This window comes from Oncorhynchus kisutch, linkage group LG28, assembly GCF_002021735.2.
Source record: "Oncorhynchus kisutch isolate 150728-3 linkage group LG28, Okis_V2, whole genome shotgun sequence".
NCBI classification, from domain to species: Eukaryota; Metazoa; Chordata; class Actinopteri; order Salmoniformes; family Salmonidae; genus Oncorhynchus; species Oncorhynchus kisutch.
This window is the reverse complement of record NC_034201.2, coordinates 7,296,803-7,324,505: the sequence shown is the minus strand read 5'-3', so window position 1 is coordinate 7,324,505 and position 27,703 is coordinate 7,296,803. Positions and strand designations below refer to the sequence as shown.

The following is a 27,703-nucleotide window of genomic DNA, read 5'->3' as shown; positions in this document are numbered from 1 at the left end:
GCTTATCAGAGCCTCTCGTCTGTTGCTTGTTGATTGTAGGTAAGGGTCTGTCTCATTGCGCAGGCCAACTGCCTCCAGTCGGTTCTGTGAAGTGCAATGACTCCCTCAATGGGACCCTCCCTCTCCCAAACACTTGTCAATTTCCAGGGCCTGTTAATATCTCATGGTAAGCTGGACAAGTACATACAATGCTGTTGTTTCTGTGTTTGCAGAATTTCTATAGAATAAATAGGGTATCCATCTACTCATACGAACATGTTTTTATCTTACAGTGGACATTGCGGGACTGTTTATGTTCCTCTTGGGACTCAAACCCAAATGGATGACTGCAAGCCCCCTAAACCCCCCATCGGTATAAACAGTTTTATTTACCCATGTGATAATACTCATTATCCACATTCCCTTGCCGTTTCCAGCTTCAGTGGGTTTTTAAAACACACACGTGTCTGTATCTTGACAAGCACCGTATTCCTGCTTTTCAGAGACGAAGATTTTTTGCAACTGCTTCGCTTATTGCGATGGTACAGGTAAGTGAAATATTTAAAAAATCAACTGATGAGTTCGCTGCTACTGCGATGGACCCACGTTTTCATCACCCACCATGTGATAACTCTCTCTCCCTCCCTCTCTTTTTAGCTGCACGCTACACCTTGGACGTACAGATCACAGATTCTGCACTGCACATTTCAAACATCTTCTCTCTGGTGAGCTAGTGCAGATATGCATATACAGGTAACTGCCAAAATAATGGAAACGCTTGAGTAAATGAGGGATACAAAGTATATTGAAAGTGGGTGCTGCCACACAGGTGTGGTTCCTGAGTTAATTAAGGAATCAACAACCCATCATGCTTAGGGTCATGTATAAAAATGCTGGGCAGGCCATTATTTTGGCTACCATGGCTATGCCCCCATAGGATGACGTTGTCACCATTCACAGGGCACGAGTGGTCACTGAATCTTTGTCGAGCATGAAAACGATGTAAACCATATGCCATAGCCATCTGTCACCAGATCTCAACCCAATTGAACACTCATGGGAGATTCTGGAGCGGTGCCTGAGATAGTGTTTTCCACCACCATCAACAAAACACCAAATTATAGAATTTCTTGTTGGAAGAATGGGGTCACATCCATCCAACATAGTTCCAGACACTTGTGGAATCTATACCAAGGTACATTGAAGCTGTGCTGGCTCGTGGTGGCCCAACGCCCTATCAAGACACTATGATGCTATTTCCTTTATTTTAGCAGTTACCTGTATGTATATATATATATATATATATATGTGTGTGTGTGTGTATGTGTGTGCATGCTTGCGCACTGTCTGTGTGCATGCATATACACTGAGTGTACAAAACATTAGGAACACTTTCCTAATATTGAGTTGCACCTGATTTTGCCCTCAAGAACAGCCTCAATTTGTTGGGGCATGGATTCTACAAGATGTTGAAAGCGTTCCAGAGGGAAGCTGACTCATGTTGACTCCAACGCTTCCCACAGTTGTGTCAAGTTGGCTGGATATTCTTTAGGTTGTGGACCATTCTTACGAAACACACACGGGAAACTATTTTTGAGTGAAAAACCCAGCAGCGTTGCAGTTCTTGCCACACTCAAACTGATGCGCCTGGCACCTGCTACCATACCCCCTTCAACGGCCCTTAAATCTTTTGTCTTATCCATTTACCCTCTGAATGGCACACCTACAAATCAAGCCAAATCACATCTGTTTATATAGCCCTACATCAGCTGAAATATCAAAGTGCTGTACAGAAACCCAACCTAAAACCCCAAACAGCAAGCAATGCAGGTGTAGAAGCACGGTGGTTAGGAAAAACTCCCTAGAAAGGCCAGAACCTAGGAAGAAACCTAGAGAGGAACCAATCTATGAGGGGTGGCCAGTCCTCTTCTGGCTGTGCCGGGTGGAGATTATAACAGAACATGGCCAAGATGTTCAAATGTTCATAGTGGATTTAACAAGTGACATCGATAAGGGCTCATAGCTTTAACCTGGATTCACCTGGTCAGTCATGGAAAGAGCAGCTGTCCCTAATGTTTTGTCCACTCCGTGTATATGTGTGTGTTTAAAACCTACCAGCCTGTATTAATTACTTCTTCATTCATACCTTCCCCAGGTTAAACAGCTAAGACATCCACCACCCTGTCACAACACCTCAGCGACAGGGTATGTCCTAATTTCTTCATTAGTTTTAATACAGTTTTCTCTCTGCTTAACGTCAAATATTCTCACACTTTCTAATTCGATCATCACAGCCTTAATGAACCCCAACAGTACCTATAGCACCATACCTCCCACACCACGTTCGATATTTTCCTGACATAATTCTCTGTTACAGTCCCCCTAGTCCTCTGCTCATCATATCGACTATCTTTCAGGTAAATTTGCATTGGGGATAATAACCCAACACCACAATGAACTCTCATTGTGTTATGTTGCTCTGTAAATAAACCATATGCTAACTTATTGTCACACACTCCTGGTGTGACGTCGTGTGTTAAGACCTGTTCTGTGTTCTTTTCACACAGTGTGCTTACGTGAAATGCTTTAGCACGGAGACAAAGTGAGTTCCCATAAACCTTTACAGTACATTCAAGACAGCTGCCCTCGATGTGCAGTGATGGTGGTCTTAATACGTATTAATAACTATACGGTTACTGTTTCCTTACCAGTCTCCAAAGCTGCAGGGTTATCGTGGGCCTTGGACATTCAGTGCCTATATGTGCAGTCAGCACTGCATTGATGACTGTGATCAGTGATGAGCATGGTATTGACTATGACGGAAAGGTGACACGAGCAGGTGAGTAGCCCCACCATGGAAAGTGGAGGCAGAGAGCATCTGTGTAGTTGTTCATGTACGTTATACAATATGTGTCTGGCTGCTTGTTTGTGTCCATATATCTCACACAGGAATTTGTAGCTGGACAGGATCCAGTGGAGATCTATTGAATTCGACCTTCAGCTCGGCGGAGAGCTGCCTCAACCACTCGGAGTTCTGGACGACTGTAGAGGAGAGCCATGGCAAATTTGTCTGGTCAGTCCAATCTGGCGTTGTGTGCTTCAAAGACGGCAAAACCCTTGTTACACATTTTGTAATCATGTTAAACACTGTAAATGACGGAGAGTAAGCACGTTGCACATTGTTATATGTACATTTCAGTTGTAACACTTCATCAATTACTGGATATGGACTAAAGATGTACATTTATCGGTTCTTTTCTCTTTTTAGCAAACAAGGAGAAGTTGTGTGCGTGCTCCCGAATGAAATGTGTGACAGATACCCCACACCTCCTCTCACTTCACCCAGCCCAATAGCCAGCACTACTTTGCCTGCAACAACAACACGGTCTCCTCCACCCAACACCACTCTACAACAAAACACCACCTCCCTCCCATTGAACACAACATTACCTCCACCCAACACCACTCTACAACAAAACACCACCTCCCTCCCATTGAACACAACATTACCTCCACCCAACAGCACCTCTACAGCGCCAAATACTACAACCTCCGCTCCAAATACTACAACATCAGCTCCAAATACTACATCAGCAGCTCCAAATACTACAACATCAGCTCCAAATACTACAACAGCAGCTCCTAATACTACAACATCAGCTGCAAATACTACATCAGCAGCTCCAAATACTACAACATCAGCTCCAAATACTACATCAGCAGCTCCAAACACTACAACATCAACTCCTAATACAATAACATCAGCTCCTAATACAACAACATTTGCTCCTAATACAACAACATCAGCTCCAAATACTACAACATCAGCTCCTAATACAACATCAGCTCCTAATACAACAACATCAGCTCCTAATACAACAACATCAGCTCCAAATACAACAACATCAGCTCCTAGTACAACAACGTCAGCTCCAAATACTACAACGTCAGCTCCAAATACTACAACATCAGCTCCAAATACTACAACATCAGCTCCTAGCACCATTGTCACAACACAAACCAACACAATGACAACCATCCACCCCATTCATCCATCGCTAAACACCTCCACAACCAGGACCATTGCGACAACCCCCCTGGGTAATACCACTGCAAACTCATCAACACCCGTCCTTCCACCAGTAAACACCGCAACAGCCTCCCCAAAGACCACCACAACAGCCGTGATAACAACCACCGCAGGTAACCACTCAGGTAACCCACTCTGACCTTTGATCTATACTTGTCATAGCTGCTGCTGTTACATTCATTTCCATTGAACATACTTGTTTTTTTATGGATCCTTTTTCCCACAGCACAAAACACCACAGAAGCCAGTAATGAAGAGCAGGCCAACCAGTTGCTGGATCTGACAAGCGACGTGTCCAAGCTCAACTCCTCACAGGTGGACCAGCTGGTATCCCAGCTAGAGGCCCTGCTTGCTGGGCCCAATGTCAGCCTGGCTCTGGGGAAAACCTCTGTCACGATCGTTAGCAACCTGCTGGGTGTCTCCTCTGACACCCTGGCCTCCTCCTCCACCAAGTGAGCTGACTGGAGCTAAACAATGTACAGTTGTTCAGTTGTTCTGACTGTTGTGCTGCCTGTTGAGCTGCCTGTTGTGCTGCCTGTTGAGGTGTACCTGAAATGATTACTTATACAAAGCCTGTAAAGAGACTGTGGCTACATTTTCTTGAAACTGAAAGAAAAGCTTTGCTAGGCTGCACGTCAGTAACAGTTCATTTTTCTACCAGGATCATTGGGATTATTGATACTGTGGGCATGAAGCTGATTGTTCAGGAAGAGGCTACGATTTTAACCGACTCGGTCGCTCTCGCCGTCAAAACGGTGGACGGCACTGATTTCCAGCGAACATCTTTCTCCATCCGAGACCCCAACAGTGTGCAGGTATGACCTAAACCTTCTAGTAAGGAAACACTGAATAGGAAATACTGTAACCTTGGTTGCCCTCAAAATGCATGCAAATCTAATGTAAGGCATCCTTCACTCTGCATGTATTATCTTTGCACAGCACAGTGTGATCTGGTATGGTACTCCCTGTACAGTGTGAGGCCCTGCTGGTATGTCAACTCATAACCCCTGTTTATTGCTATGTTTTAACCATAGAGAAATGTGTCCCCTTGTAGATCCGTGGAGACAACAGAGCCAGGAGGAGTGTGAGAGCAGAGGCTTCCTCCCTCCCTCAGGGGTCCGTCACGTTCCCCTCTTCCCTCACAGCGAACCTCTCCCCTGAGCAGCAGCTACAGGCCTCCAGACTCCAGTTCAACTTCTACCAGAAGAGCACTGCGTTCCAGGTACCCCAAAACTGTACCCTATTCCACTGTACGATCTGCTAGAGTAGAATTGAAGCATGACAGAGTTGAAAAACCCCTACACCCTAGTGGACTAGTGTAGTAATTGTCAGATTCTTTCCATGCTGTTTCTCAGGACCGAGCCCTGGGAGACAGCAAGCTGAATAGTGGAATCCTGGGGGCCAGTGTGGCCAACCTGTCAATCAAGTCTCTGCAGGAGGACGTGGTCATCACCCTGAGAAACACTGAACCTGTCTTAGTGAGTCAAGCAAACACCACACTGTACATTTGAGTCAAAACCGCATGCCCTGCATCCTGGATGTGACATCTTTGAGAAAGCATTTCATGTCTGTCACCTTGTCATCCTAATGAATCCTTGACACACTGTCGTCTATTGATCATTTGTCCACACAGGCACATTTCGTGGTGGCATGTGTTTTCTGGGACTTTGGCATGAATGGTAAGCCTTCCGCTTGTGTCAAATCAACATCAGCTGTTGTGGTGAACTGCAGCTGGAGACTAACAGTGAAACGCTAACTTGCGGGTCCTTTTCCACCAACGCAGAGTTAAAGGTACAAAATAGAAAATAGAAATAGTGAGACGTGAAACAAATACACAGTGAATAACGAATCACAATAAAGATTTCAAATGACACGGCTATGTACAGGGAGTACCAGTTGGTACCAAGTCAATGTGCAGGGGTACAAGGTGATTGAGGTAGCTATGTACATATAGGTAGGGGTAAAGTGACTGGGCAATAGGATTAGATAATAGACTGAGCTGTAGCAGCCGCATATGTCATGAGTGTGAAAGTCTATGTGTGTGAGTGTGTGTGTGTGTGTGGCATCAGTATGCATGTGCGCGCATGTTATGGATGTGCGGATGTATGTGTGTGTTGGTGTGTGTATGTGTGTGTTGGGATGTTAGTGTAAGTATGTGTGAGCGTGTGGGTAGAGGCCAGTGTTGGTGCATAGGGTCAGATCAAAAGAGTTAGTTAAAAAAAGGGTCAATGCAGGTTGTTCTGGTTGCCATTTGATTAGCTATTTAGCGGCCTTGTTTAGCAGTCTTATGGCTTGGGGGTAGAAGCTGTTCAGGGTCCTGTTGGTTCCAAACTCGGTGCACTAGTACCGCTTGTCTTGCGGTAGCAGAGAGAACAGTATGACTTGGGTGACTGGAGTCTTTGAAAAAAAGGTTTGGCCTTCCTCAAACACCGCCTGGTATAGAGGTCCTGGATGGCAGGGAGCTCGATCCCAGTGATGCATGAAACGAAGGCTACCTCTTAAAATGAATATAATTGTTTTTTAAAAATCTGATAGATGGCTCAGGAGGCTGGAACCGAGAAGGCTGCTCTGTCAGGAACAGCACAGATAATGAGACTGTCTGTGTCTGCAACCATCTCACCTGCTTTGGTGTTCTACTGGTGAGTCCATTCTGAGATAGAGGGTTGTAAATGGGATCTCTCCCATTCAGTCTTTGTCAACAGAATGATTTAATGTGTATTACATGTTTTTGGTGTTTCTTCTCACAGGACATGTCCAGAACGGGCATAACCAGTTGTCTCCAGGCCACAATCCTCACCTACATCACCTACATTGGCTGTGGTATCTCCGCCATCTTCCTCTCCATCACTCTGCTCACCTACCTGGCATTTGGGTGAGTCTGAGTGCAGGATATCCATGATGACATCCCACCTGGAGGGCTGCTCTAAATACAAAGACATATAAACAAGCTCGAATCAATGTAATATCAATCTTAATGCGTTTCAATGTGTTCCTGTAGGAAACTGCGTAAGGACATCCCATCTAAGATCCTGATCCAGCTGTGTGTGGCTCTGTTGTTTTTGAACCTGGTGTTCCTGGTGGATGGTTGGCTGGCCCTCTACCCTGACGCTGTGGGCCTCTGCATCTCCACCGCCTGGTTCCTGCACTACTTCCTGCTGGCTTCTTTCACCTGGATGGGCCTGGAGGCCGTCCACATGTACCTGGCCCTCGTCAAGGTCTTCAACACATACATACCACGTTACATGCTCAAGTTCTCGCTCCTTGGCTGGGGTAGGTGAAGAAAGGATTCTGTCTGTTTTCTTCTTCTTCTCATTATAGTGAAGAACAGCCACCGTGTGCAAGTAAACGTGACCGTTTCTTACGGTTTCAATGCAGTCTGTTGTCTCTCAACCTAGGAACTCCACTCCTTGTGGTCATTGTCGTCATTGCTGTTGACGTGGACAACTACGGACTAGTTGGCTACGGGAAGTACGTAGATGGCTCCGGCACAGATGACTTGTGAGTCCCTTGCATTTTGTTCACTATTCAACATGCCACTTTACAGTTGGAGTCTTTGTATGAAGCGCCTGTATGTGCATCATGAAATGCATACTCACATTTGCGTAATAGGACAGCTGATAGGTCTACACCTTATTATCCATAAATATATTATTTATGTATGTTATATATATGTTATACTGTATTGTAAGCCATATATCTTCTCTCCGTTCTTCTCCCACAGCTGCTGGCTGAAGAACGACATTGCCTTCTACGTAACCGTTGTGGCTTATTTCTGTGTCATCTTCCTGATGAATCTCGTCATGTTTGCGGTAGTGATGGTTCAGCTGTGTCGGATAAAGAGGCAGAACCCCGACAACAAGAGGCACCGTAACGGGCTGCAGGACCTGCGCAGTGTGGTTGGAGTCACAGTACTCCTGGGTCTCACCTGGGGCTTTGCCTTCTTCGCCTGGGGGCCCGTCAACCTGCCCTTCATGTACCTCTTTTGCATCTTCAACTCCTTTCAAGGTGAGATTTCGAGCTTCTTCAGATCTGCACTAAATGCTGTATTCTCAGAGAGGACAGACGGCGTGTGGGGTTTCACGGGGAAGTGTGTAACCAGTTGGTACTTAATCTGGAGCTTGTGTTCTTTTGCAGGGTTCTTCATCTTTGTGTTCCACTGCGCAGTGAAGGAGAACGTGAGGAGGCAGTGGAGGACTTATCTCTGCTGTGGTAGACTGAGATTGGCGGAGAACTCAGGTAAGACCTGTTGACCTACACCTTGCAATGAAACAGTGACCTACACATGGTTAACGTTTCATCTCATTCTTCTTTTCTCATCACAGAGTGGAGCCGCACCGCAACACAGAAGACAGGGAAGAAGTCATTGCCAGTGACCAGAGCCACGTCCCTCCACTCCGACAACTCCTCCCAGTTCAACAATTCCTCCATCTTCTCCTTCTTGTCCAATGACTCCTCAGAGCGACCCAGTGGAGGAATAGGTAGGCATTGGGAACCAGGGAGGGGGAATCAGGGTTTGTTAACAACCAGTATGAGTCAGAAAACAGTAAAGAAATATATATATTTTTTACATGCTGGTCTACTCTTGTGTCATGTCATCGTATTAAAACCATTGTATGCAGAGCTGGGGATGGCTTAGCAAGCCTTCATCTCCATCTCACTAATTACCTATGTAACCTCTGAACTCTGTGACGGGCTCTGAGATGACCTTTACTCTACAGCAGTGGTGTAAAGTACCTAGGTAAAAATACTTTAAAGTACTACTTAAGTAGTTTTTTGAGTATTTGTACTTTACTTTACTATTTATATTTTGACAAGTTTTACTTTTAATTCACTACAATCCTATGAAAATAATGTACTTTTTACTCCATACATTTTCCTTAACACCCAAAAGTACTCGTTACAATTTGAATACTTAGGAGTACAGGAAAATGGTCCAATTCACACACTTGTCAAGAGAGCGTCCATGGTCATCCCTATTGCTTCTGATCTGGCACATTCACTAAACACAAATACTTAGTTTGTAAATTATATCTGAGTGTTGGAGTGTGGCTCTGGCTGTATAAGGAAATAGCGCCGTCTCATTTGCTTAATATAAGGAATGTACTTATGACAATTGACTACTTTTTCTAGCACTGTACTTAAGTATGTTTAAAACCAGATACTTTTAGACTTTTGCTCATGTAGTATTTTACTGGGTGACTTTCATTTTACTTGAGGTATCTTTACTTTTACTCAATTATGACAATTGAGTACTTTCCCACCTCTGCTCTACAGTAGGATTTAGTCAGTTTAGCCAAGCCAATCAAATGGTTACTGCATCTAACTGCACCCCCACCAATACCTCTGGTTTAGTTGCTGCTTCCCTGATTCCATCAGTCATAAGTGACACTGCTCCCTTGTTGCTTGTTTTCTTTTCTTCATGAAACAGGCCTTTCATCGGTTCTGCTGCCAGACATTGGAAAGAATGTCATACATTTAGTTATAAACAGTGAATCACCAGAATAATTTGGCCCTTGAATATAGGACACTGGAAGTCTAATCACCATAACCAGCTGACTTTATATATGGTCCTTCAACGCAGAGGAGTTCATCTCAGAAATACACTACATGACCTATGTGGACACCTGCTCGTCAAAATCTCATTCCAAAATCATGGGCATTAATATGGAGTTGGTCCCCCCTTTGCTGCTATAACAGCCTCCACTCTTCTGGGAAGGCATTCTGCTCGAACATTGCTGCGGGGACTTGCCACCATTCAGCCACAAGAGCATTAGGTCGGGCACTGATGTTGGGCGATTAGGCCTGGCTCCCAGTCGGTATTCCAATTCATCCCAAAGGTGTTTGATGGGGTTGAGGTCAGGGCTCTGTGCAGGCCAGTCAAGTTCTTCCACACCGATCTCGACAAACCATTTCTGTATGGACCTCGCTTTGTCATGCTGAAACAGGAAAGGGCCCTCCCTAAACTATTGCTAAAAAGTTGGAAGCACAGAATTGTCTGGAATGTCATTGTATGCTGTAGTGTTAATATTTCCCTTCATTGGAACTAGGGGGCCTAGCCCAAACCATAAAAAAACAGCCCCAGACCATTATTCCTCCTCCACCAAACTTTACAGTTGGCACTATGAATTCGGGCAGGTAGCGTTCCCCTGGCATCCGCCAAACCCATATTCGTCCGTCGGACTGCCAGATGGTGAAGCGTGATTTAACACTCCAGAGAATGCGTTTCCACTGCTCCAAAGTCCAATGGTGGCGACCTTTACACCACTCCAATCAACGCTTGGCATTGCACATGGTGAGCTTAGGCTTGTGTGCGGGTGCTTGGCCATGGAAACCCATTTCATGAAGCTCCCGACTAACAGTTACTGTGCTGACATTGCTTCCAGAGGCAGTTTGGAACTCGATAGTGAGTGTTGTAACCGAGGACAGACCCTTTTTATGCGCTTCAGCACACGGCGGTCCGTTCTATGAGCTTGTGTGTGCACAAGAACCACTTTGCGGCCGAACCGTTGTTGCTTGTAGACATTTACGCTTCACAGTAACAGCACTTACAGTTGACCGGGGCAGCTCTAGCAGGGCATAACTCTTACGAACTGACTTGTTGTAATGGTGGCATCCTTTGACGGTGCCACATTGGCCTTACTGAAGAGCTCAGTGACTTTCATTCTACTGCCAATGTTTGTCTATGGAGATTGCATGGCTGTGTGCTCAATTTTATATACCTGTCAGCAACAGAGGTGCGGCTGAAATAGCCGACTCCATGAATTTGAAGGGGTGTCTACATACTTTTGTATATATACATAGTGTCCCTCTCTAATGATTTTGATACAGTAACTTGTGTGCAGGATAAGCTGTAACTCTGATGTGTCCTATTGCAGGTAGTCCATTTAATGACAGATCCATCACTGCCCTGGAAGAGCCCAACTCAGACGTGGTCCTCAACGAGATAAACAGCCAGTTTAGGAGTCCGAGTTCGAGAGCACCCTGACACCTGTGAAAAACTAGGGGCTCTATTCAATCTGTATCACTGAAGATCACTTTACAGATTGCGCAATAGAAATATCAAGGTAATTTCCGATTGCGCCGACATATGCAGCGTTTACCGTGAATGCCGTCTTGGTTAACGCGGGAACGTTGCCTTTAAATTTCAATCACGCTGTAACGCTAAACTTCTGCGATACGGATTGAATAGAGGCCTCCGGGTAGGCTGGTGGGGAAGGGACACGGTGTGACACGGTGTGTTTCATAATAGTTTTGAAGAATATATGAAATAGTTGCATGTTAGTGTTACATTTTGTAGTTTAACGGAAAGGTGTGACAGATCACCCTGAAGAGATGGGACATCACCAAAGAACTTGCATGCTCATGGATTCCATCTGGTTGACCTGGCAATACTATCATGAACTCGCCTGGGCTGGCACCTATGATTGTGAATAATGCATGTACTGAAAGGGTATCTAGCACAGAGAAAAACCCCACTCATAGATCCTCATGAGGTGCATCCTTTGACCGCATTCTACATACTTAATTTTTTGCTCTGCATTCTTCAGATAAATGAAGGTTAAATGAAGGTTAAATTTAAAAAATTTACAAAAATAAGTTAATACCAACACTGTGTCACTATCTGTTTTCATCTTTAAGATGTAGCTCTTTTATACTCTATTCAGAATCAAGATATTTTCATGAGATGTACAGTACCAGTCAAAGTTTGGACACACCTACTCATTCCAGGGTTTTTCTTTATTTTTACTACTTTCTACACTGTAGAATAATAGTGAAGACATCAAAACTATCAAATAACACATATGGAATCATGTAATAACCAAAAAAGTGTTAAACAAATCAAAATATATTTTATATTTCAGATTCTTCAAAGTAGCCACCCTTTGCCTTGATGACAGCTTTGCACACTCTTGGCATTCTCTCAACCAGCTTTCATATGGTAGTCACCTGGAATGATTTTCAATGAACAGGTGTGCCTTGTTAAAAGCTAATTTGTGGAATTTCTTTCCTTCTTAATTTGTTTGAACCAATCAGTTTTGTTGTGACAAGGTAGGGGTGTATACAGAAGATAGCCCTATTTGGTAAAAGACCAAGTCCATATTATGGCAAGAACAAGTCAAAGAAGCAAAGAGAAACGACAGTCCATCCTTACTTTAAGACATGAAGGTCAGTCAATGGTCAGGTCAGTAAAATGTAATGTTCCTTCAAGTGCAGTCGCAAAAACCATCAAGCGCTATGATGAAACCTGCTCTCATGAGGATCGCCACAGGAAAGGAAGACCCAGAGTTACCTCTGCTGCAGAGGATAAGTTCATTAGAGTTAACTGCACCTCAAAAATTGCAGCCAAAAATAAATGCTTCAAAGAGTTCAAGTAACTGACACGTCTCAACATCAACTGTTTTGAGGAGACTGCATGAATCAGGCCTTCATGGGCAAATTGATGCAAAGAAACCACTACTAAAGGACACCAATATGAAGAAGAGACTTGCTTGGGCCAAGAAACATGAGCAATGGGCATTAGACCGGTGGAAATTTGTCCTTCGGTCTGATGAGTCCAAATTTGAGATTTTTGGTTCCAACTGCCGTGTCCTTGTGAGACACAGAGTAGGTGAACGGATGAGCTCTGCATGTGTAGTTCCCACCATGAAGCATGGAGGAGGAGGTGTGATGGTGTGGGGGTGCTTTGCTGGTGTCGTGATTTATTTACAATTAAAGGCACACTTAACCAGCATGGCTACCACATCATTCTGCAGCAATGCTCCATCCCATCTGGCTTGCGCTTAGTGGGACAATCATTTGTTTTCAACAGGAAAACACCTCCAGGCTGTGTAAGGGCTATTTGACCAAGAAGGTGAGTGATGGAGTGCTGCATCAGATGACCTGACCTCCACAATCACCCGACCTCAACCCAATTGAGATGGTTTGGGATGAGTTGAACCTTAGATTGAAGGAAAAGCAGCCAACAACTGCTCAGCATATGTGGGAACTCCTTCAAGACTGTTGGGAAAGCATTCCAGGTGAAGCTGGTTGAGAGAATGCCAAGAGTGTGCAAATCTGTCATCAAGGCAAAGGGTGGCAACTTTGAAGAATCTAAAATGTGAAATGTTTTTTGATTTGTTTAACACTTTTTTGGTTACTACATGATTCCATATGTGTTATTTCATAGTTTTGATGTCTTCAAGATTATTCTACAATGTAGAAAATAGTAAAAATAAAGAAAAACCCTTGAATGAGTAGGTGTTCTAAAACCTTTGACTGGTACTGTATGTTCATTTTTTTAAGAGTCATCACAATAATGAATGTATAATTAAATGTCATTTCACCAATAACAAATGTATAAATTAAAATATATGTTTTATTTTAAGCTAATATGACATAGTATTTTTACTTATATTCACTGATTTGACAGACACATGCATGTATTCATTCATTTTCATGCACATTTAAATTCATACTACTCACATTAACTAAATGTATAAACCAGTGAACAAAAAACAACTGTCCATTACAGTTTGGGTTGCAAACGGAGAGTATATTACTGGAAACTTTCAAAGTTGACCAGTAAACTACCACCATTTTTTTGGTAACTTTTTAAAGGATTTTATCACAAGACATCTAGTGGCCCTTTTTGGGTATTTCAGATTACCACAGGTGTCTGTCATTATCTCTGGCCATCTGTGTGGCCTTATCACATGTAAAACATTTAAAATACTCAAATAAGATGATTCTAAAATTATACAAATCTGTAAAACATTATCCTAAATATAAACCAGCAATTTAATGAATACCATTGGTGTTTAATATGAGAGTTTCAGCATCAAATATCCATTATATTTTCTTTACACACTTTTATTTATTTTACTATTTCAATATGTATTTGTAGATTTTTTGGCACCAAACTGGTTGCAGTTATGAAAAAAGTCAATAGTTGGAAGAGTTGCAGAGTTTCAGAGTTAATTGAAATTAATGTCATTGGTCGATTAGATGTTTTTAAAAATTAAATTGGGCGATTTTCTCTTGAACCATAGTCTATCCACTGGAAATTCATGGACAATATGGACACATATATAAAAAATGATTACTACATATGGATACATTGTTTCAAAAGTTATTCAAGTATAAATAACCAAAGTTACCATTGCCATAGATTACCTGTCAATGAATCTGGCATTTTTGGTGAATTACCAGTATGCAACCCTAATTACAATAGAAACACTCCCATGAACACTACCACCAACTTCCCATCTGAATGCAGATTTCTAATAAAAAGCAGGTTTACTCAATAGTCTCTTTTCTTCAGTTCGGCTTGACAGTCCAAAACTCCCACAATGCACTCTGGTAGACACCAATGGTTAAGATCATAATCCAATGGGTGGCAGAATACAACGGCTTGATGATGATGCTGTTGTCAGTGTGAATAACCTATTAGATCATGTATGGTAGTATAATTCTGCAATACAGTTCTGTAGTATAGCTATGTAGTGCAGTTATGCAGTGTAGTTCTGTAGTATAGTTATGTAGTATAGTTTTCTAGTATAGTTATGCAGTGTAGTTCTGTAGTATAGTTCTGCAGTGTAGTTCTATCAATATTTATTAGTAGAGTACACACTCATGAGTACAAGCTCCAGTAGATGATGTTGAACATCAGGTAGGTCATGGGGAAGACGACTCTGGAGTAGGAGTCAATCATGTAGCTGTTACTCATGATGAAGCTGAGGTTGTGTTTGATGGATTTTTTGCGTCGTAGCCTGGTGCCCTCTGTGGGAGGGGGCTCTGCAGCAGAGTTCCTCGACGTGGCCGTCCGACTCCGCTCTGTGTTGGGGGTGCTGGGGAGCTCTGGGAAGGGTGTCAGGTCAATATCATTGTCATGGTAACATCCGTCAAAAGCCATAGTTTGAGTGGCATTGAAATCTGCAGGGATCTGTGGAGAGAGGAGGGAGTTTACGGTATATGATTTTCTGACAGTGGAACACATTAAGACCAGTAGGGGGAGATACAGACATAGTTAGTGTCACAGCCTAATTTGGTGCCATTATCGTGGCTCTGACATTGTGGTAGCATGGGTATATTCCATGTTTTATAATACACCAATTTACAAGAACCCAACTGTGACTTATTTGACCCCACACTCTATAAGTTCCAGTGACCTTTCCCCCCTTGAGCTTCTTCATCTCCTCCACAGTGGTGAAGTAGTTGACAGCGGCGTACTCAATGACGGACAGGAAGACGAACAGAAAGCTGGCCCACAGGTAGATGTCCACAGCTTTTACATAAGACACCTGAGGCATGGAGGCTGACACGCCTGTGATGATGGTGGACATGGTCAGAACTGTTGTGATACCTGGAGGGGGAGAGAAAAAAAGGGAGATTAGTTGATTATTATGTTGATAAGGTATACATCTTGATCAATCTGTTTCTTTTTTTTTAAAGCCTTATTTTACCACCACAACCTTTCGGCCTTTGATGATGAAAAGAGGGTGGGGCAAATGCATGGAAAATAATTAGCTGTGTGGGGGTTTAGCATAGATGGATGGAACGTCAAACAAGGGCTAGAGAAAACCGTGTAGCAGCTACATCCCACTGGGCACAAACTGGTTGAATAAACGCTGTTCCAACGTCATTTGTAAATGTATCGTGACTTGGAATCTACGTTAAATATACATTGGATTGGAAAAAAAGGCATCAACTTTTGTTTTGAGGCTGATATTTAAAAATACAGGATTATGTCAACATAGACAAACCTTGTATAAAATAGGTTGAATTTGTATCTTTGAAACAACGTCAGACCTTTAACGTTAAATCCACTATAAAAAAAAACATAAACTGGGAGAATTGATCTATATCTACAGCAAACTTTTTCTCCGTAATTTTGTGATATCCAATTGGTAGTTAACGTCTTGGTCCATCGCGGCAACTCCCGTACGGACTTGGGAGAGGTCGAAGGTCGAGAACCATGCGTCCTCCGAAACACGACCCTGCCAAGCTGCACTGTTTCTTGACACTGCTCGCTTAACCTGGACGCCAGGCGCACCAAAGTGTTGGAGGAAACACCGTGCAACTGGCGACCGAAGTCAGCTTGCTGGCCCACCACAAGGAGTCGCTAGAGCTTAATGGGACAAGGACATCCCGGCTGGCCAAACCCTCCCCTAACCCAGACGACGCAGGGCCAATCATGGGTCTCCTGGTCACGGCTGGCTCAGATGGAACTATCCAAGTAGTAGACACATTTAAATGTTGATATTTGGTTGTGGTGTCAACCAAAGACAATTCAATATTACTTTTCTAATAAATAAAAACTATCCTAAAGTTAAGGCTATCTTACAAGCAATTACTTTTATTTATTTAACCTTTATTTAACCAGGCAAGTCAATTAAGAACAAAACTCATGTGACATTCAACCTTAAAATATGTTTTTGTGGACTGTCGTATACTGTAGTATTAACTGTAATGTTTCTGTGTTATTATCTTTGCCATAGAAGTGTGGACTTTCTCCTTGAGGAAACCTACTGGAGAAATAGTGAAAGAGCACATTTTCCATAACCTGTAGGTAGGATTGGAGTCTGAACGAATAGTTCAGTGCCTCTGCTCTTTTCTATAACGTGTATGGAACACAATCTATGGTCTATACTTGGCATGTACTTATGGGTGCCACAAATTGTGATATGGCGGAGGGGAATAGGCAGGGTATATGCAAATTCAATATTGTGGTATTTACTTTAGTTAAAGAAGTGTAGTGTTTTTGAGGACATTACCGTAGTATTTAGTACAGTGTTTTTAGGGGGATAATACTGTAGTATTTACAATAGTATTCCACTACAACATTATATAGTAAGTACTAAACATGATCGAAGGATACTACTAGTATTTTACAGTATACTACAGTTTACTACATCATTCTACAGTAAGTACTGTAGTATTGAGTGTTGCAGAGTGAAATAAGGCCAGCCTTTGTTACGGCATCCTGATCCTCCAGCAACCTGCCGTATTCCACCACACTCCCCTGCCCCCACCCCCACCCCCACCCCCCTCACACACACACACACACCCTGCTGCATTAGCAAAGTCAACATCTATTCACAAATCTAAGTGCAGCATTTACTCTGTCCTTTTATCTCGCTCTCTCTTGCTCTTCCCTCGCCCTCCCCTTTTTCTCTTTCTTTCCGACACAATTGCACAAACGAGCTCTGGCACACATGCACACACAGGGACCTCGCCTGGTGCAGGTGCCTTGAGTCATGCGCAGAACTGAAATGCTTTGTCACTGTGCTCAGTTTCAGTTGTCCTCTCTCTGGGTTAATGAGTCTCTGAGCAGTTCTGCAGCAGGCTCAAAGCAGCAGGCTCACATTCACTCGCCCACATAAAAGGAACACAACAGGAAATTGTTGCACAACCCTCCCCCTATTCACCTTACAGTAATCACAGAGATGTGACATGGCTGAGGAAGGTAAAGCCCCCACCACCCACTTTACTTTCTGGAGATGAATCAAGTATGTTGTGCAGAAAGTGATGGCTTTGTGATCCGTCTCTGCTCAGTCTTTAAGCTTGGATTATTTTACGGAGATCCCCCCTCGAAACCCCACATACAAGTGAGAGTATCAGTACTGTACCCAGTGACACTCTGGCAGGCACAGCCCTCCTGTCAATCCAGAAGGACACCCAGGAGAGCATCACCATCAGCATGGTGGGGAAATAGGTCTGCAGCATGAAGAAGAAGATGTGCCTCCTGAGGATGAAGTTTATGTAGAGCCTGTTATACCAACCTGAGAGAGAGAGAGAGAGAGAGAGCGAGAGAGAGAAGAGCGAGAGAGAGAAGGGCTCTGATATCTCATTTTTGGAGGAACAGTTTACTCACCATCCTTCTGGGTAATCAGAGGTCATTATGAGACACAGGAGGGTATCTAGTCAAAATTATAGTCACATGGGACCTCACATGGCTATGATGTAATGGACACTGGAACTACTGAGAGTTGGGCAGGATTCCACACTGACACTCTGCGGAGGAAAATCTCCTAACCTCTCCCTGTCCTCAGACTGTCAGATTGGAATCAGAAGCAGGAGGGTTTGGGGTGTTGGCTTAGGATCTTACAGAGCCGTTTTACATAATAATAAGGAGGAGTTGGACAGCGGAGAAGGACAGAGAAACAGCACCGTAGGCCCCAATGCACCAGGCTACAAAACAAGCACACATACCCGTGCTGCTGTAGAAGGCAAGCCCGTAGGAAGGGTGGAATTCTTCAATAAAAAACTGCGAGAGAACGATCTCATCAGTCCTTAATGAATCGTTCCCGTTCTTCCAGTAGAGCATGAGGTCGTTCTCATTGTACGCATCTTCAAGAGAGGAGAGAACAGGGGGAGAAGGTGACTCCTTCATGTGGCCTCTCTTAGAAGAATCATGGGCTATGTCCCTCAGAGGAGAGGAGACACTGAGATTCACTACTACCACTACTACCACCTCTCGTCTGAGACCAGACCCATGCTTTCTGCGCGTGTGCGCGTGCGTTTGCCGATCATTTGTGTGTGTCCGTGCGTGTCTGTCTGTCTGTTTGTCTGTGTGTCTGTGTTCTAATCTGGGTAAGGTGCACTGCCTCTTGAGGCTGGGTTTAACACAATCATGACAATTGCAACATCAGTGTGACAGAATGTCTCTGATGAGAAATGACCGACTTCAATTCAACTGTAGCTGCTGCTCCTGATACGGATGAATCAGGACAGGTAAATCCTGCATCAAAAAGACATGCATTACAGACACAATCTGACCTGACCCCGACTTTTGAACGTTATTTCACCTATATGAAAAGAGGAGGGTCAATGCTACCATATTACGTGCTTATTGTGTTGCACGTAGACATATGTTAGGTATATGTGAGGACGTACATGGCATTACACCCAGGGCAACCACATAGCCTTATTGTTTTATACTCACAGCTCTCCAGTTCCAGAGAGCATTTCTGTGTGTCCAAAGGAAAACTACTGAAGTCCATGGCGCAAAGAGCAGTCACAGTGATCCTGAAACACAGGGCCTAGTTAATGATACAACAGTTGCAGAAAACATACCGTGGCAACATAACGTGGTCTGCAGAGAGATCAGAACTCTCTGTGATAGGCGATGCACTTCCTCTTTTCTTGTTGATATTGTAGGCTGAAAGACACAAGATGGTCTACTCCCCCCATGTTTCTTATGTGTACAAAAGCACCAATACTATAGAATAGTACACGCTAAAGGCCTTATGTGTTAAAGGAGGGCCATTCTCCATGTACCTGACACTGTAGAGAATGTTGCCGTCAGGGTACACCCTCAGCATGATGTTCTCCATGGTCGTGTCATGGATGAAGGAACGTTTGGAGTGGACAAAGAACACGTCCGGCACCCAGATCTTCTTCACCAGCCGAGCGTCAAATGTCCGGCTCTTTTTGCTGCTGGAAGGAAAGGCCAGCCGGTCGTCCTGCCAGTAGTGTCTCAGGTACAGAGTCATGGTGAAGTCCTGCACAAACACACCAAAGCTCAGGTCCAATGGACAAACTATCACATAATCAAAACGTGAGCAATTGTGCAATGATGGCAGTAAGACTCAATAACGGTTCACCCAGATTCTTTGTATATAGGGCGACGAGCGACAGGATCATGCAGGTTAATAGTGTTTACAGTGCTAGTGTTAATTGGGACCAGAACATCAATGATCCATTAAAGTTAGAGTGTAGAACATAGTGGAAACAATAGTTTTAAAAATAGTTTGGAGGCTATGTAGTGTTTGTTTACATGTACATTGTTTACAAACATTGGAGTAAAACCATGCATTATTCTGGGTTCTGACGGTGTATGACAGTATGACTAAGCTTATGAGACATTTATAAGTTATAATCTTCAAGAATTAACAGGTATAAAAAAATATATGTAGCAACCAAGTATTCTAGCTTCAAAATCAATACATGTTTTGACTGTTATGCCCTGACATTAAATTGGGGGCAATAGAGTGGAGCGGGGTTCCAGTATGAGAGAGAGCATGAGAAGTTGTCTCACTGTGAGCGAGAAAGAGAGTAAATGGCAGTGTGTTAGTCACACACACACACACACACACACACACACACACACACACACACACACACACACACACACACACACACACACACACACACACACACACACACACACACACACACACACACACACATCGTTTACGATGGTTATAGACACTTACCATGTTGACTTCAGATATACTGTCAATGCTTTCCACTTGCACGTCTATGCCCACAGGAATAGCTGCCCCTACAGGGGTGAATAAACAGCCCGAATCAGTAAACAGCTTGAGATTTCATACGTCTACCCTGACAGGGCAAGCACATTGAATGTTAGGCTTTTGGCCGTGTCATAGTCATATGGTAGTCATGATGAAAGGCCATAGAATGTCTGACTCAGCCGGGAACGATCTTTTATGACCCAGTCTCACTGGTTTTGATTAGCCCAAGACCTATCATCCATATATCATCTCATCTGTCTGCATGTGGTCTTACTTACACCAGTTTTTATATTTATTTAATTTAAATATCCTCTTTAAGACCTAAATATTTGTAAATCCACCCAAACACTATAAAGTTAAGACAAACAGATAGTCAGTAAGAGAAAACCCCAAATAATGGTTTCACAGAGGATCTTGGCGCTATGCTGGGCCTCAAAGGACATCCTGAAACCCTGTGGTCACACTGGAGGCTGTGGTGTTGAAGGACTACATCAGCTAAGCCCTATGTTGTGATTATCCTGTCCATTTCCGTGTACATGCAGGGTCATGACATCACTCTTCACGCTAAACACAGCTGCAGGCTAATGGGGTCCCACACAACGTCAAAGACACACCAGTAGTCCCACGCCTCCCCTCCAGAAAGACACAGCCTTCTCCTCACTCAGGGACGCAAGAGACGCCGTGTCACCAATCTCATGAATGCCTTTTCTCTCCTTATCTCCTTTCCTTCATAAATCCTAACCGTATAATACCTGTTGCATTAATCTACAATCAAGTCACAGTCATCTATAATCACAGCCTTGTTCAGGAGGTTTTCCTGATCATGTGACCAGTCCAGAAATGGCTAAAAAAGGGTTCTTCGGCTGTCCTTAATTTCAATTCCAGACAAATTTACCCCACGTCGCTTAGACCACACAGACACAAACACAGACAACGCACAGGGATAGTTCGGAATAGAAAATGTCCAAATGGAAAAACAAATGGACAGAAATTCATAACACGTCATCACACTAGATTTACAAATATGTACCTAAACAGTCATTAGTACTGCCTACGACATAGGATGTTATGTAAATACCTGTTTCAATGACAGTTGATTTACAGTGGGACCCCACACACTGACACACATGTAAGCATTCAGAAACGTGATCAATAGTTCATTATAAACTGGGTGGTTTGAGCCCTGAATGCTGATTGGCTGAAAGCCATGGTATGTCAGACTGTATACCACGGGTATGACGAAACATTCATTTCTACTGCTCTAATTACGTTGGTAACCAGTTTATAATAGCGATAAGGCACCTCGGGGTATGTGGTATATTGCCAAAATACCACGGCTAAGGGCTATATCCAGTAGAGTAGTGGCCTGAGGGGACACACTTAATGTGAAAGTGTTTTTTTGGGAAAAGTGTTATGAAATGGAAATGTCACGTAATCTTTTGATTTGTATATAACTGCCTTAATGTTGCTGGACCCCACGAAGAGTAGATGCCTTGGCAACACCTAATGGGGATCCTTAATAAATACAAATACAAAATCCAGGCACTCCAGGTTGCATCGAGCATAAGAACAGCCCTTAGCCGTGTTATATTGGCCATATATCACACCCAATCGGGCCTTATTGCTTAAATCTAACATTGTCTGATCATCACCCAATGAACACACTGCTGTAGTACTGTATGCATGGAACTCTTTGCTGTCCTGGACTTTCCAATAAGATGCAGCATTTGGTATTGTTTCAGAAAGAGTGGCTTATAATCCAGATTACTCTAGTTCTAAAAACATCTGTGTACTCGGCCGCAGGCTGTCATTGTCTGCTAGGCTCTGCAGACAATCTGGGTCAGTGACTTTTTGGGGGCGATGGGGTGTTATCGAAGATGACACTATAACCTACATTCTGTTCCAAGAGAGAGAATACAAGCTAGTGTCAAATGCTGCCTATTACAGAACCTTAACTCTGTGGCACGTTATGGACTATCTATCATTTTATATCTGTAACAAATGACGGTAGGTAGAGCTCTATTACCCCCCCCCACCCCCCCACCCCTCTCTTTCCTATTCCCTCTCTCTGATAATGACCCTTGATTTTCTCCATTCAGGCCTAATTAATGAGTCCAACCCAACACCTGGTGGGAAAAAGCACACACACACCCAGTCACAACCAAACCGCACATTATCATAGTTCAACCACATGAAAATACATTGATTGCCCATCAGGCCAAAGGATATTGGGTGGGTGGTCTTACCTCCAAAGCCAGGCCGCATTGCAAAGTCATGGTCCTCGATACGGAGCAGCTGTTCAGATTTAATTAGCAGGGACTTGGTGCTGTCAGACTTTTTCATCTTAAAGTCTATTCGTCTGCGGAGCAAAGAGGACACAGATCAGCATATCAGATGTTTTATTTCCTAAGAAATACAAACTCACACCAAATGGCAAGTGCACGTGCACACACACACACACAAGCACACACACACACTAAAGGAAGCAACATCTGCTCTGGGGTTTTTGCTGTTGAGAATAATTAACTGCACTTTAACCATCTGATTAAAACCAAAAGTAAGAGTATACGTGACGCTCTTCACTAATGATTTAGCAGCAAACTGAGTCAGTGCTATGACGGTACAATAATTGGTCCTGGGAGATTATATAGACTTCCCAAAGCTCTCATATAACAGTTAGTCTGGGTCAAAGGACATAATGAATATCTCCAATTTGGTTGACAACACACTCATCACTCGCAAAGTTTCTAAATAGCATCATACGATAAACTTCTGTAAACTGATACTTTCATTTTCATAATACATAAACATATCTGCTCCAACAAATCATTCCCATACCACCCAAACACAATCATCTCCCCTATTATTGCAAATGATACTCAAGCGTACAGTCCAACCCCTTATTAACACAACTCCCCCCTATCATTACCCACAAACTACTGCTTTTCTCTTACGTGGTGCCCCCACCAAAACACAGCTTCCCTGACATTACCTCTAAGCCCCTGTGGTCACCTCACCTGCCCTTTATCCAGAATGCACTGCTGTAATGTCATCCGTCCCAGCACACATTGGAGATCGCGCATGCCACCATGGTAAATTCACCATCAATATTCAATTTTTTTCTTGAATTCATAAAGATTAGATTAATACCAACAAACCACGAATAGTACTATGTGATGAACAATACATCTCCCCAAAATAACCTTTTAACCATATCAATCAGAAAACAGATCAACAGAACAGTAACATCCTGTGGTGTGTATATTACCAAATGTAATTTTCTACCAGAACTAAACACAATCCGGTTTCAAACCAAACAGAACAGACAAGCAAACTGAACCCTTGACAAGAACATAACACAACTCCAGTGGGACCGCACCCCTAAACTCTGGCTCACCCTCCGTGCTGGTTCTTGCTGTTCTCCCCAAGGTACACGTCCTTGTGCCTCCTCTTGTTGGGTTGGTGGCTGCCGTTGTGCAGAGTGACAGGCCACAGCCAGGCCAGGCACATCAGCCTGAAGGCCAGGAGCACCAGGTTCATGTCTGAGGCTGGAAGAGCAGAAGCAACCAGGAGGTGCTCCCACTGCGTCTTGAGTCTATCTCACAGAAATCCTCCAGGTCAGTGGGACGCCACTACTGTCCCCATCCGGCGGCCCATCCATATCCCAGCAGCAACCATATACACCTCACCAAAAACACATGCAGAGCTCTGAAAGATCTGTGTTATCCAACCCTCTGTTACATGCTGCACGTTGATCCAAGCATCCAATGATCGTCTCCAGTGCCACAAACTGTTCCCCCAGCTTGTGTTTTCGCCTGCCCGTGCCCTAGTGCCAGTTCCCCTGACTCGTGTTTCTATGCTACTCAGGGCACATCCTGTTGTTTCTGCCCTCCTCTCTCCACTCCCTCTGATTAAAATCAAATATCAATATATTCATATAATGACAAAGGAATGACGTTAATTCCTCTGTAATCTTCTTATCTGTGGTCGCTGAAATCTTTCAGTAACCTACAAACTGGAGCCAGGGGAGGGCGGAGTGTGGATAATACAACCAACAGTTTCTAAACATGATTTCCCCCCCCAGATAAAAATAAAAAGCTTGTAGCCCACATTCAGTGTATGCATCAAGGGTTTTCCATGGAATTGCACGGAGATTGTGACGGCAACAGGAATAGATTTCAACACTTCAGAAGTATTGGGACAGCGACACATTTGTGTTGTTGTTTTGGCTCTGTACTCCAGCAGTTTGGATTTGAACTAATACCAAAAGTATTGGGACAAATTCACTTATAGGTGTATTAAACTATCCAAAAGTTTAGCATTTGGTCCCATATTCCTAGCATGTAATGATTACATCAAGCTTGTGACTCACACTTCTACGTTAAATGTTGACTCTACAATGATTACTGATAGTCGTGAAGTAATTATGAATAATGATGAGTGAGAAAGTTGCAGATGCACAAATATCATACCATGTTTAGAAACATATTCTATTGTTATTTACAATAAAGGTGATTCCAAAATGACACAATACATTATTTACCATACATTTTTATTGGGCACAATAGAAAAATATCTGTAGAACAACCAAAACAAACAGCAAATGCATCCAACAAGTGTGTAGAGTCACAATCTTGATGTAATCATTGCGTGCTAGGAATATGGGACCAAATACTACACTTTTGACTACTTAAATACAACTAGAAGTGAATTTGTCCCAATACTTTTGCTCCTAAAAATGGGGGGACGATGAATAAAAAGTGCTGTAATTTATAAACAGTTCACCCGATATGGATACGAATACCCTCAAATTAAAACTCACAGTCTGCTCTTTAACCCCATAGTCCAAAGTGCTGGAGTAAAGCGACAAAACAACACAAAATGTGTCACTGTCCCAATACTTTTGGAGTTCACTGTATGTCTGTTCCACATGCTTATTCTGAACTGATTTGTATAGAAGCTGCTATGCTTTTTTGGATAGCTTCTATGGATTTATTTAAACCATTGATCATAAAAGAGGTTAAAATATGCCAATATTTTCAGTTGCTTTCCTGTCTGCACAACAAAACAATTTATTGTACTCCTGGAAACCTATCCTATTTTCCAGTGTCTCCCAAACGCCAGTGGTTTTAACCTCACTGTCATGCAATCTGCTAACTCCAAATATTTACATCATATCACTTCATCCTCCTAGATCTGCAAAGCATCAACATCCAGCTAATCTGGAAGAATGGGGATAGATTGCCAAATGCCAACCATCGAATGTTGAGCATCTGTGAGCCAAAGTGAGGTGAGGGAGAGATAGAGGAGCTATTTTTGAGATAATGAGCACGGATAATGAAAGAGGAACAGAGATCTCTAAATTGGTGGATTATTACAGGGATATTAATAGTAATAAGTAATAGTGTTTACAGGGGCATAGGCACGGGTGGGCCTGGGCCCACTGGGGTGCCAGACCCACCCAATCAGATTTTTTTCTCTCTACTTGACAGTGTTCCAAATGGGACATAATTAGTATTTTTACTTAAACACAGTACTTTACTTGGGCAGGAGCTTACTGGAGCTGATTACCAGCACCTAAATTACAAGCATCTTCTGCTTGAGTTCCTGCACCTCCTATAGAATACTAGCTCAAAGGTATTGAGGAGTCCCTGTGCCCTAGAACGCCAAGGTAACCTGCCTAAATGACTACCGCCCGGAGCACTCACGTCTGTAGCCATGAAGTGCTTTGAAAGGCTGGTCATGGCTAAAATCAACACCATCATTCTGGAAACCCTAGACAGACTAAAATTCACAAACTGCCCAAACAGATCCACAGATGACACAATGTCAAACTCACTCCACACGGCCCTTTCCAAACCTGGACAAAAGGAACACCTACGTGAGAATGCTGTTCATTGACTACAGCTCAGCGTTCAACACCATAGTGCCCTCAAAGCTCATCACTAAGCTAAGGACCCTGGGGCTAAACACCTCCCTCTGCAACTGGATCATGGACTTCCTGACCGGCCACCCCCCAGGTGATAAGGGTAGGTAACAACACATCTGCCACGCTGATCTTCAACACGGGGGCCCCTCACCCCTGAGGGGTGAGTGCTCAGTCCCCTCCTGTACTCCCTGTTCACTCATGATTGCATGGCCAGGCACGACTCCAACACCATCATCAAGTTTGCCGATGAAACAACAGTGGTAGGCCTGATCATCAACAACGATGAGACAGCCTATATAGGGAGGAGGTCAGATACCTGGCCGTGTGGTGCCAGGACAAAAACATCTGCCTTAACGTGATCAAGAAAAAGGAGATGATTGTGGACTACAGGAAAAGGAGCACGCCCCCATTCTCATCGATGGGGCTGCAATGGAGCAGGTTGAGAGTTTCAAGTTCCTTGGTGTGCACATCACAAACAAACTAGCATGGTCCAAACACACTGACAACTGTCTATCGTTGTCTCTGATTTTGAATCATACTTAGGCAGCCTTTTTCCCCCTTTTTTCATTTGTTGGTTGTTGTCTTCATTTAATGCATGTATAGCCATACGGAGCTTCACGTTCGTTTTTCTTGTTTATTGTTTTGTTGGCGACATTTAAAAAATAAAGAAAAATGTACGATCACCACGCTGCACCTTGGTCCGGTCATTTTCAAGACGATATTCGTGACAGAACAACACATCACAAACGGACCAAGCGGCGTGGTCGGGAGGAGCAGACAGAGTGGACATGGGAAGACATTCTGGAAGGAAAGGGATCCTGTACGTGGGAGGAGATCCTGGCTGGAAAGGATCGCCTGCCGTGGAAGCAGGTGGAAGCAGCGAGGAAGGCGGAGGCAGCTAGTAAAGGGGCCCAGCGTTACACAGGGTCACGGCTGGCAAGGAAGACCGGGAGGCCACTCCAAAATTTTTTACCATCCAGCCAGGACGGGTTGTGCCAGCTCTACGCTTGAGACCTCCAGTGTGTCTCTACGGCCCAGTGTATCCGGTGCCTGCTCCACGCACCAGGCTTCCAGTGCATCTCCCCAGTCCGGTGAGACCTGTTCATGTTCCACGTACCAGGCCTCCAGTATGTCTCCCCAGCCTGGTAAGCCCTGTGGCAGCTCCACAGACCAGGCTTCCAAGACGTCTCCTCAGTCCAGTGAGCCCTGTTCCAGCTCCACGTTCGAAGCCTCCAGTGATGATCCATGGCACGAAGCCTCCAGTGATGATCCATGGCACGAAACCTCCAGTGATGATCCATGGCATGAAGCCTCTAGTGATGATCCATGGCACGAAGCCTCCGGTGATGATCCATGGCACGGAGCCTGCAGTGAGGATCCATGGCACGGAGTCTCCAGCATTGATGCGTGGTCCGGAGCCTCTAGCGACGGTCCCCAGTACGGGGCCTGCAACGAGGGTCCCCAGTCCGG

The 27,703-nt window shown here is 43.8% G+C and overlaps 3 protein-coding genes across 4 annotated transcripts; 2 read left to right on the top strand and 1 right to left on the bottom strand.

The window, feature by feature from the left end:
- Positions 1–46: 46 nt before the first annotated feature.
- LOC116358150 (mucin-2-like) lies at positions 47–6,420 on the top strand. 2 transcript variants are annotated; one of them, XM_031808438.1, is made up of 13 exons: positions 47–166; positions 273–352; positions 483–527; positions 637–704; positions 2,135–2,184; positions 2,357–2,396; positions 2,547–2,581; positions 2,691–3,052; positions 3,248–4,194; positions 4,296–4,521; positions 4,731–4,884; positions 5,124–5,291; positions 5,425–6,420. In XM_031808438.1, the coding sequence occupies exons 9-13, from the start codon at positions 3,285–3,287 to the stop codon at positions 5,578–5,580; spliced, it is 1,614 nt and encodes a 537-aa protein (XP_031664298.1). In that variant the 5' UTR covers positions 47–166; positions 273–352; positions 483–527; positions 637–704; positions 2,135–2,184; positions 2,357–2,396; positions 2,547–2,581; positions 2,691–3,052; positions 3,248–3,284; the 3' UTR covers positions 5,581–6,420. The 2 variants fall into 2 exon arrangements, with proteins under 2 accessions (XP_031664298.1, XP_031664299.1); XM_031808439.1 differs by lacking the exons at positions 4,296–4,521; positions 4,731–4,884; positions 5,124–5,291; positions 5,425–6,420 and having other exon boundaries at positions 3,248–4,125.
- A 111-nt stretch (positions 6,421–6,531) lies between these two features.
- LOC109872709 (adhesion G-protein coupled receptor G2) lies at positions 6,532–11,816 on the top strand. Its single transcript, XM_031808623.1, has 8 exons — positions 6,532–6,708; positions 6,817–6,941; positions 7,068–7,339; positions 7,465–7,567; positions 7,791–8,074; positions 8,204–8,305; positions 8,392–8,547; positions 10,945–11,816. Exons 2-8 carry the CDS (start codon positions 6,820–6,822, stop codon positions 11,052–11,054), a joined length of 1,149 nt encoding a protein of 382 aa, XP_031664483.1. The 5' UTR covers positions 6,532–6,708; positions 6,817–6,819; the 3' UTR covers positions 11,055–11,816.
- A 2,826-nt stretch (positions 11,817–14,642) lies between these two features.
- Positions 14,643–24,279, bottom strand: LOC109873313 (gamma-aminobutyric acid receptor subunit rho-3-like). The gene is made up of 9 exons (XM_020464965.2): positions 23,702–24,279; positions 22,551–22,663; positions 20,266–20,333; positions 19,328–19,551; positions 18,993–19,075; positions 18,260–18,397; positions 17,677–17,829; positions 15,217–15,410; positions 14,643–14,990 (listed from the first exon to the last, which is right to left on the bottom strand). Exons 1-9 carry the CDS (start codon positions 23,842–23,844, stop codon positions 14,679–14,681), a joined length of 1,428 nt encoding a protein of 475 aa, XP_020320554.1. The 5' UTR covers positions 23,845–24,279; the 3' UTR covers positions 14,643–14,678.
- Positions 24,280–27,703: the final 3,424 nt, after the last annotated feature.

Coding starts and splice junctions, on each gene's coding strand:
- LOC116358150 (XM_031808438.1), top strand. CDS start 3,285: ATGTGTGACAGATACCCCACACCTCCTCTCACTTCACCCAGCCCAATA. Junction 4,195..4,295: donor CACCGCAGGTAACCACTCAG/GTAACCCACTCT, acceptor TTTTTCCCACAG/CACAAAACACCACAGAAGCC. Junction 4,522..4,730: donor CTGGCCTCCTCCTCCACCAA/GTGAGCTGACTG, acceptor TTTTTCTACCAG/GATCATTGGGATTATTGATA.
- LOC109873313 (XM_020464965.2), bottom strand. CDS start 23,844: ATGAACCTGGTGCTCCTGGCCTTCAGGCTGATGTGCCTGGCCTGGCTG. Junction 22,664..23,701: donor AGCAAGAACCAGCACGGAGG/GTGAGCCAGAGT, acceptor TTTGCTCCGCAG/ACGAATAGACTTTAAGATGA. Junction 20,334..22,550: donor AATGCGGCCTGGCTTTGGAG/GTAAGACCACCC, acceptor TCACCCCTGTAG/GGGCAGCTATTCCTGTGGGC.
- LOC109872709 (XM_031808623.1), top strand. CDS start 6,820: ATGTCCAGAACGGGCATAACCAGTTGTCTCCAGGCCACAATCCTCACC. Junction 7,568..7,790: donor GGCTCCGGCACAGATGACTT/GTGAGTCCCTTG, acceptor CTTCTCCCACAG/CTGCTGGCTGAAGAACGACA. Junction 8,075..8,203: donor CATCTTCAACTCCTTTCAAG/GTGAGATTTCGA, acceptor GTTCTTTTGCAG/GGTTCTTCATCTTTGTGTTC.